Source organism: Dioscorea cayenensis, chromosome 17 (genome assembly GCF_009730915.1).
Source record: "Dioscorea cayenensis subsp. rotundata cultivar TDr96_F1 chromosome 17, TDr96_F1_v2_PseudoChromosome.rev07_lg8_w22 25.fasta, whole genome shotgun sequence".
Classification (NCBI taxonomy): domain Eukaryota; kingdom Viridiplantae; phylum Streptophyta; class Magnoliopsida; order Dioscoreales; family Dioscoreaceae; genus Dioscorea; species Dioscorea cayenensis.
Window position 1 is genome coordinate 21,797,060 of NC_052487.1, and position 9,647 is coordinate 21,806,706.

Below are 9,647 nucleotides of genomic sequence, written 5' to 3' on the forward strand. Positions count from 1 at the left end.
GGTAGCTTGCGAGAGGGGGTAGAGAAAACCATCGATCAATGGCGACAGCGGCGGTGGATGCGACGAAACAGGTGGCGGAGGCGGAGATGAGCGCCTCGCCGGCGCAGGTTGCCTCTGGCAAGGTGAGAGGCGGCGGAGGGGAGGGGCTACGCCAGTACTATCTGCAGCATATCCATGATCTCCAGCTCCAGGTCCGTCAGAAGTCCCATAACCTCAACCGCCTTGAGGCTCAGCGCAACGATCTCAACTCCCGAGGTATGTCTCATCCCAGATCCCTAACCCTAGTCTTCGTGATGTTATCGGCTTGGGATTGATCGGCGTTGATGAAAACCTGGAAACCCTAAATTCCATGCGTCACTGGATTTTTTTTTTCTTTTATGGAATTGTGCTTGTTCTAGGCGTTGATCAGATCTTTATGTCATGAATTGGTTTCTGAATTTGATTTTTGGCTATGGATTTTTGGGATGGTGAAATTGGATAGATGGGAGGAATGAAACTTAGTGATAGCCGGGTTTTCCTTCTGGGGTTTGATCTGTTATTCAGATTGGAAATCCTTTTTTCTTATTATTGAATAGGAGTATTTAAAGAATCCGGTAACCCTACTTTATAGATCTGATTCAGCTTTGATAAACTTATAGAAGGAATGCATTCAGGATCTGGTTTCATAAACATCGCGCTTGTGGTTTGTTTTCTTGCGGTAGTGCTTTTTCTTGATGTCTCTCTGATTTTGATAGCAAGAATTGTTTTGTTGAACTTTAGCTATAGATATTTGAGATTTGGGCAGTTGGGGTGACCAAGGGAAAAAAGGGAACTTATGTATTTTTGTTTTGTGACAAAGGTTTTCTTTGATGGACTGAATAGAACATTTGTTTGGTTGGTGATCCGGAAAATGAAAGGAAAACACTGACTTTTCTCCCAACCCTTGTTCATGATATATTTTTCCTTATCTCAAAATTTGGTAGAAGGTATCACTCTTCCATTGTTTACCATAAAACGAGAACTTAAGTGTGTTGTCATGTGATTGTGTTTGTTCTTTTATGTAAGAAACCGTTTATTAAATTCAATTATGGTTGTCAATCTTTGTAATTTTTTATGGTATCAGGTAAGAAACCGGGGAAATAGGGGATGTAGGCCTTATTTGCTAGTTGGTGTAAATATTTTATTGATGCCAACTCTTGTTTAGAGAACGGGTTCAGTTCTGATCTTGTATTTCATTGGAGGAATTACTTATTTCGTTTCTGAAAACAGAATTTAGGATCACTAGTTGAATTTTTTGTAACATAGATAGGGGGCTGGAAATCCCAAGCACGTGTACAACTCTTACCCAACTTTGAGGTTTTGCAGGATTTGTTTTAGTTCCAGAAAAATAGAATGTACGATCTCTGGTTTAATTGGAAGATATATAATTGGGGGATCAAAACATGTGTACTTCTGTCAGCCTTCTTTGAGTTTTATCTGAATAAAGAAAAACCTTAATTTGTCATGAAGATGTTTTTTTCATCTCAAATATTGTATTATTACTTGAATATAGAATTTTGATTGCTTTGTGATGACTCATCTGTAGATTGAATTACTATCTTGTAGCAGATTGGATGTCTCATACATGGGTGGTCAACCATTCTATCTTAATTAGTCATTTTTTTAGTAATATGCTGAAACTGCAGTGAGAATGCTGCGAGAGGAATTGCAGCTACTGCAAGAGCCTGGGTCATATGTTGGTGAAGTAGTTAAAGTTATGGGGAAATCAAAGGTTTTGGTTAAGGTATTCTTACTTCTCTGCCTATGTCCTTGTGTTTATTTGCAGCTCTTCTTTTTTATGCTTGAAATTAGTTTTTGTGCCATGGTTCCTATCCTCTTTAATACTTTTCCCCCTTTGGACAGGTTCTGACTTAATTTTGTTGGCTTTGGCTTTTGTTTGTAATCTGGCTTTTTCAAAGAATGGCAAAGTATATTTGATTTATAATTTTGGAGTATATGTTTTTACAAAGCCATCTTTGTTTGGTACTTCAAACATGACAGCATGCTATTGATATTAAGGGTAATGAGTTTATAAATCATGCCATGTTTAGGTCTTTATCTATGTATTTGGAATTTTGGAGCTTGGGATCTGTATTTAAGTCTTGCTTCAATTGCAGAAAGATTATCTAGTTTTGTGATACTGTCCTATGGGTTTATGAATCTATTCTCCCATGTGCAGGTTCATCCAGAAGGAAAATATGTTGTTGATATTGATAAGAATATTGACATTACAAAAATCACGCCATCAACGAGGGTTGCCCTTCGCAATGACAGTTATGTGCTGCACTTGATTCTGCCAAGCAAAGTAGACCCTCTAGTCAACCTCATGAAAGTTGAAAAGGTCCCTGATTCCACTTATGACATGATTGGTGGTCTCGACCAACAAATTAAGGAGATAAAAGAGGTGCTGCAGTGTTAGATTATAATTCAGAAATTGGCCTGGTCATATTCATTGATGACATCTGCTTCAAGTTTCTCATTTACTTTTGCATTTCAGGTCATTGAGCTTCCCATTAAACATCCTGAACTTTTTGAAAGCCTTGGAATAGCTCAACCAAAGGTTTCTTTTCACCAAGAACAATTTCTTTGATTATTTTATTAAATCTGCCAATTATGTTCAATAACATAGCTAAGATTTGGATTTGCATTGTGATTTGTCCTAGGGAGTCTTGCTTTATGGACCACCAGGTACTGGGAAGACACTTCTTGCTAGAGCTGTTGCACATCACACTGATTGCACTTTCATCCGGGTTTCTGGTTCTGAACTTGTTCAGAAATACATTGGAGAAGGGTCTCGAATGGTTCGGGAATTGTTCGTGATGGCCAGGTATGCCAAGATACTTACTAATATGACCTGTTAAGTCTATCAAAAACTATTTGGGAAGGTATTTTTACAACATGTCTAATCTGTGTTTTATTTTAAATGCTATTGTCACACACACACACACACAACAAATGAAAAGGTGGTTTTCATGTATTATTACTACATTTAAGGTTTCTTTTCTTTTCTTCTATTTGTTTTAAACATCTAATGGAGCAACTTTTGTTGTCAGGGAGCATGCTCCATCAATCATTTTCATGGATGAAATTGATAGTATTGGATCTGCTAGAATGGAGTCTGGCACTGGTAATGGTGACAGTGAAGTGCAGCGGACCATGCTTGAGCTTCTTAATCAACTCGATGGATTTGAAGCATCAAACAAGATTAAGGTCTTCATTTAACTAGCTTGTCTTGCAGTAATTCCATCTTCTATTCTTTAAATATTGGGAGATATTTTCCAGGTTCTAATGGCTACCAATCGGATTGATATTTTGGATCAAGCACTTCTCAGGCCTGGTCGGATTGATAGAAAAATTGAGTTCCCCAATCCTAATGAAGAGGTACCTGATTAGAAATAGTCTGTCACTGGCAAGGAGTGTTTATTTATTTTATTATTTTTTTGCATTGTTCAAGTATATGTGTATATTGTCTTGGTTAGTAATAATTGACATCCATTTATTTTCAGTCTCGCCTAGATATCTTGAAGATTCACTCCAGGAAGATGAACTTGATGCGTGGGATCGATCTGAAGAAGATTGCAGAGAAAGATGAATGGAGCATCAGGAGCAGAACTCAAGGTAAATTTAGAAAGTCGCCATAAAGCTCAGTATATTTATGTACACCTTAAGTTTGTATATTCGTCAAGCGTAGGTAGCATGAAGCAGGTCGCCTGTTTCTTATTAGTTCCTTTGCTATCTATTACTTTTTCTGAGCTTTAGTATTAATATTAAAAATTTCCCGTCGGTGTAGGCTGTGTGCACCGAAGCAGGTATGTTTGCACTGAGAGAAAGGAGAGTCCATGTGACGCAAGAAGATTTTGAGATGGCTGTTGCCAAGGTCATGAAGAAAGAGACAGAGAAGAACATGTCTCTCAGGAAGCTATGGAAGTGATGTTATTTCAATTCTGTTTTGTTTTTTTTTCACCTGTGTTAATTCAAGTGTCTGGTGATACGGCTTAATATATTACTACTGAAATCAGGACAAGAACACAGCTCTAAGTTACTCCATGGAATTACTACCAGAGAATTACCGTGTGTGTTGTTTTATTTTACCATGTACTACGCCATCTTGATGATAGCTATTGCGTCTTATTTCATTGAGAGGTATTCTGCTCCGCTTCCACAAAGTAACCTGTGCAGGAGTTATGTAGGGAAGATTGAGGTAAGATTTAGTTGATCTATTGCTAGTCCTTCCTGTTCAAGTGTGCCAAGATGGCTTGCTGCTTAGCTGTGAAAATTCAATTTCTTGGTACATTGCGCATAAAATTAACCATTAATTTAAATACCAGAGTAAGGTTCTATTAGATTGTCTTGTATGTTGAAAGAAAATTTCTGTGTCTGTCTCCCTATTTCTCAATATGACTTATTTACATAATTGTGTTTAATATTTAATTATTGGGACTATCTTTAATTTTTCAATTAAAAATAATTAATATTAATAAGCATTTATTGTAAAAAATATTTACATATCGATTTTAATCAATTTTAATAATGTCAAAGTTTGGTTATTTTTTAGATATCAAACGACAATATCTTTTTACTCTTGATCAAACATTTAACATGAAGTTGTAAGTTTTTTTTTAATTGGGAGTTCTTTTTTGGGGAAACAAAATAATCAGATCAAACATTTAAGTTTTTCACCAAAAAAATATTGTTTTACTAATAAAGTGCTTATTTCCATCAAACTTTCAATCCAAACATGGACCTGTTGTGTAAACTGTAAACACGTATCGGGTAGACTCGTGGAGTCGCACACCTTTAATATAGCAACAAGTGAATCAAGTTCAAGCCAATTTTGTACACGCAGGCAATAAATTCATGAGCTAAACTTAACAGCCTTACAGAACTACGCAGAGGTCGCTGACTAAACCATAAGGATATACTAAGCAGATGAGCTTACTAATGCATTTTGAAGCGGTGCAGCATTGCCATTTCCTTTTTCTGGACTTCCGAGTTCTGAAGCCATAAGCAATTCTCAGAAAACCTATCATTTGACATGAGAAGTGAAAAATGGATGAGATCCATCATCTTTTAATCATTAAAACCCCACCAAAGAAAGCAGAATCATTGAATTCATACAATATTTACAGAAGCTTGAGCAGTTTCAGTTTCTCCTCATGCTCTGGAGTAAGCCTTGGTGGTGTGTACTGCCCATGGAGATCTTCTACAACATATTCCTACATGATGTTTTGGAGATGACGTCAGAATACCAATATAAATCCAGAAGATCAAAATTAGCTTTCCTAAAACAAGCAGGATGAGGATATATATATATATATATATATGGAATACTAGCCTTTGTAAGCTCCCTCTTTGTGAGTATGTGATAATGCCTCTGCCATATCCTTTGCATAGCCATGGTTGCTGCAAGGAAGCCATAAGCAACACCAAGAATGGCAAACACGACAACAAAGATGACCGCTAGAGCAAAGCATGCCTCCATGGAAGCAGGAAAGCAGTCTAGAATGCCCCACCCATAGCAACAGTTGCGGCATCCAGACATGCATGGATCATTGCCATTGAACGATGCGCAATGAAATATCAACCCTAGAAAACCCAGGAATACAAAGAATACCACAACACCTGCAGAAATTGGTCAAATTGAGTAAGTAAACAGACAAAACAGTATGAACGCATGTTCTAATACAGCATAACATACACACAAGATAGCCATATATTTATGACTAAAAATTAGGCTTCCACGGATCAAAACACACTTAAAAAACATGTACGACCTCACAATTCAGTATATAAATATGAAATTTTATTGGGTATGCTTAGTTTGGGTGACTCCATGTTTTCCTACCCATGAGGATTACCCACCCCATCAAACAAAACACCCCAATGTTAACCCACTAACTTTTCTTTTATAAGATTTAATTATTTTAATAAATATATATAGTAACTATTTTTTTAAAAAATTAATATTAATAAACATAAGATTCTCCCAACACCAAACCTTTCTTTATTCCCCAACTAAACACTACCAAATTGAGTCTTCTGGCTTAAATGAAAGCAATTATAGGTAAATATATTACCTACACAGTAGTAAAAAGGTATTGGATGTTTTGATAGTATACGGTCCCAACTATCACTGAAGGAATTCCTAAAATCCCCATTTTTATCCAATAAATATGCAGCACCACCAATGGTAGCAATTACCTGCAAATAACAATGTCACTTGGATAAACATCATTGCCTCTTATCTTTTATTATTATAAGTGGTCAAAATCAATAAATAAGCATAGCAATAAAAATTTTCAACCATGAGAAATTATATGAAGCAGCAGTGTACACATTCAAATGGCAAAACAAATATCTCTTAAGGGTTTGATGTAAAGATACAAAATTAAGAATCCCTTTTTCCTTCAGATATTTGGTAGTGCGTATGTCATAACAACTTTTCATCCAATTTCCTTCTCAACCAGTTAAATATTAAAGTGATGTGAACAACATTGTTCATCAATTGATACTTACCACACATGTAAAATGCCATGTCCTCAGTGGTTGGCTCACACCTTAAGCTGAGTGATGATAACATATACAGGACAGTGGTTATTGCCCGAAACAAGCATGAATTATTATGAGGCAGACAATCATCTACAAAGGGATGTTTTTTCATTTATAATAACTAAAATTCTTATTTAAAGGACTACGGAATTTAAAGAACAGCAAGAACCCCAAGAAACTACAAGTTAAACAACATGAACCTGCAGAATAGGAGAATGCAGGCCTTAATACTTTATTCTGAACTAAATGATCTCCAGAGTCCAGAGATATCTAATCAACACAAACCATGAGGATTATCATATTTAAGATTGCAAACATAAAAGAGAAGCACAGTTAGACTTTTTCTTTTTTGTCAATGTAGTCAAGAGACTGGATTTAGTCTATAAAGAAAATGTCTTAGTCATCTAGCCAGGCTTAATTAGATCAAGCAAATGAATACACTAAATGCATGAAAACTGGACAAAGACGGGTAATAAAAACAAAGAGGATAACTCACAGTTTGAACCGCCAGGAACACAAGGAGGACATCTCTAGCCACAAAAATCCTGAATTTGATCTTGCGCCATGAGTTATCTTCCAGTAACTCGACTCTTAGATGGAATTGTGCCTTACAAGTTGTACAGTGAGAGAAAGCAAATCCTTCCTGTAAACACAACAGATGGTCACGATGATCATCAACAATTTTTGTGGAAGTAAAGATCAGTATCCTTTTCACTCTCTCTTAGATAAAGTGGAGTGCAAAAATAAAAATAAAAACAAAAATGCCACCATAATTAGCTAATAAATTTAGATTAAGCACGAAGGTTTCTCTCTTTATTTATTGAAGTAGCTCAACAGGTCTAATGGAGACGGAGTAAACAAAGGAAGCTGATATAAGACAATGCCAAACATTTATAGTTAATCATGGTGGATATAAGTCACATTAAAATTAAGCTTAATCACGGATGAGTTGTGACTTGTGACAAACTCAAGAATTAGCCAGCCAGACTATCCAAACAAGGCATTGTTGTATTTTTAGTTAATACAGACTAAGATGACTGATAGAAGGAAGCTTCTGCCGAGATTGGAATTTTTTTTTTACCAACTTCTGTAGTTGTCCCTCAACTTGTTACTTGTTTCTCTTTAGAACTACTCAAATCTGCCAGTGTATAATTGTATTCACAGGTATGATGCTCTCTGATATCATAGTATAATCACATAAGAATGACACGTCACCATTCTGATATCATTCATTCTTATTCAAATGATAGATAAGACATTCAGAATGTTGTGAATAACAAAGAAAAAATTAAAGTGTTTTTTGTTTTTCTATCAAAAAGTAAAATGATAAGTATCATATAGAAATAACAAACCCACACATTTCACTCAAGAACAGAAATGTACCTTAACTGAGCGCCAATGATCAAGGCAGTTACGATGAACAAACTGCTGTGTGCCTTTACACATGCACGGAGATATTAACTCATCCCCTGCACCTCCAAATATACATATATTCAAGCTCATGCCTTAGAAGCGAATTCATAATTACTAGCATATAATAGCAAATAACAACAAAGATCAAAACACTAGAAACAAAAGTGAACCAAATCAAAGATTATCCTTTTCTTGTAGTCAAGTTATTACATAAAGAAGTATTCTTCATCATTAAACTAAAAAGGAAAGATTTAAATCAACAAACTATAAAAAGGATAGCAATTTAAAAACATCACAAAAAAAGAAAACTCTCATTAAAATGGACAACCTTCAAAACAGAATCTAAATCTAAATATCTCAAGAATCAAAGAGTCTCACCGGGCTCCCCATCGCACTCGAGACAGATGCGGCAACAAGGAGCAGAAGACGAGTCGATCTCCTCATCCTTAATCTCATCCGAGCCTCCCTCCGATGAGTCGCTCACCGGCTTTCCAAGAAGCGGATCCAAATCTTTCTCTTTCTCCCTCTCCCGATCCACCAACCCTTCCTCTCGTCTCATTTTCATCCGATCAATCTTCTCCAAAATAAAAACCCTAAAAAATTCAAAAAAAATGGAAAACCCCAAAGAAAATCAACAAAAAAGAAACCCTAATCTTGAAATTAAACAAAAATTCACGATCCGCTAATCAAAATGAACAAAATCGAAGAAATTAATGAAAATTTGAAGCTAATTTAAGCTAAAAAAGAGTAAAAAAAAATCAGTGATCGCAAACTATTATAAACCTGATGGTCCCGAGAGAAGAACTGGACGGAGTTGGAAGCCGAAGACGTCAACCAACACGCAACACGATAAATCTCGCGGTCATATAAAATTTATACAGTAAATATAAAAACATGTACCCCTTCATACGAAGAATAGTTAACGTACATCTGCATACGTGGCATCCAATGACTCGGTAAATAAATTTGGATGAATTTTCTATGTAAATATATATTAGGTGTTTAATCTAATTTGATTTATTAGTTAAGAAATATTTTAAAAATAAAAATATACCGTAAAAAAGTTATTTTCGTTCAACTTATTTAATAAATTAATTCATTTTTATTTTTTTAAATGAATAAACTATATTCATTTAAAAAAATACAGAGAAAAAAATTATTTATTTATTTTTTTAAATGAACAGATCATATACATATAATAAGGATAATAAAGAATTACAAAAATATACAATGGAGGAAATATATATATATATATATATAAACCACTAAAGTTGGAGAACATAAAAGACTTTAAGATTGTGAAGTGATAATACACTGTAAAAAACAAGTAGAAAAGGCATATGTTTCTTCCTCTAATGTGATTTGGTTAGCCAAATTCATAGTAGTTCTATGGTTCTCTAGGATTTCTCGTATCATCTCCAAGAGGTCTTTGAAAAGCTAAACTTTGTTTCACTGCATTAAGAGTTATTCAGCTAGATTTTTTATAACTCGAGGGCTACAAACACTCATAACAGAAATAAATGATTAACTTTAAAAAATTGAAAGGGTTGATAGGAGTGATATATAATTGAAGCTATACGCATTGCTTTCTGGTCAAATATTATTTAAAAAATAATAGGTCTAAACAAGAAATCCAAAGTGAAGCTGCTTGAGAAATAGTTATATCT

The 9,647-nt window shown here is 35.0% G+C and overlaps 2 protein-coding genes across 3 annotated transcripts; one reads left to right on the plus strand and one right to left on the minus strand.

Moving 5' to 3' along the window:
- On the plus strand, positions 1 to 4,184 carry LOC120280722 (26S proteasome regulatory subunit 8 homolog A-like). Its single transcript, XM_039287668.1, is given in 10 exon segments — positions 1 to 255; positions 1,665 to 1,762; positions 2,198 to 2,422; positions 2,516 to 2,578; positions 2,682 to 2,845; positions 3,072 to 3,228; positions 3,301 to 3,399; positions 3,525 to 3,602; positions 3,604 to 3,636; positions 3,809 to 4,184. Coding segments are annotated over 10 exon segments (1,275 nt in total). The 5' UTR covers positions 1 to 38; the 3' UTR covers positions 3,950 to 4,184.
- A 524-nt stretch (positions 4,185 to 4,708) lies between these two features.
- Positions 4,709 to 8,846, minus strand: LOC120281380. Of its 2 annotated transcripts, none has more exons than XM_039288224.1 (8): positions 8,764 to 8,846; positions 8,359 to 8,573; positions 7,951 to 8,036; positions 7,064 to 7,210; positions 6,096 to 6,219; positions 5,354 to 5,640; positions 5,137 to 5,234; positions 4,709 to 5,041 (listed from the first exon to the last, which is right to left on the minus strand). In XM_039288224.1, exons 2-7 carry the CDS (start codon positions 8,543 to 8,545, stop codon positions 5,142 to 5,144), a joined length of 924 nt encoding a protein of 307 aa, XP_039144158.1. In that variant the 5' UTR covers positions 8,546 to 8,573; positions 8,764 to 8,846; the 3' UTR covers positions 4,709 to 5,041; positions 5,137 to 5,141. The 2 variants fall into 2 exon arrangements, with proteins under 2 accessions (XP_039144158.1, XP_039144159.1); XM_039288225.1 differs by having other exon boundaries at positions 5,108 to 5,234.
- Between the last annotated feature and the right edge of the window lie 801 nt (positions 8,847 to 9,647).

Coding starts and splice junctions, on each gene's coding strand:
- LOC120281380 (XM_039288224.1), bottom strand. CDS start 8,545: ATGAAAATGAGACGAGAGGAAGGGTTGGTGGATCGGGAGAGGGAGAAA. Junction 8,037..8,358: donor CGAGTGCGATGGGGAGCCCG/GTGAGACTCTTT, acceptor TTGGAGGTGCAG/GGGATGAGTTAATATCTCCG. Junction 6,220..7,063: donor TGTTCCTGGCGGTTCAAACT/GTGAGTTATCCT, acceptor TGTTATTTGCAG/GTAATTGCTACCATTGGTGG.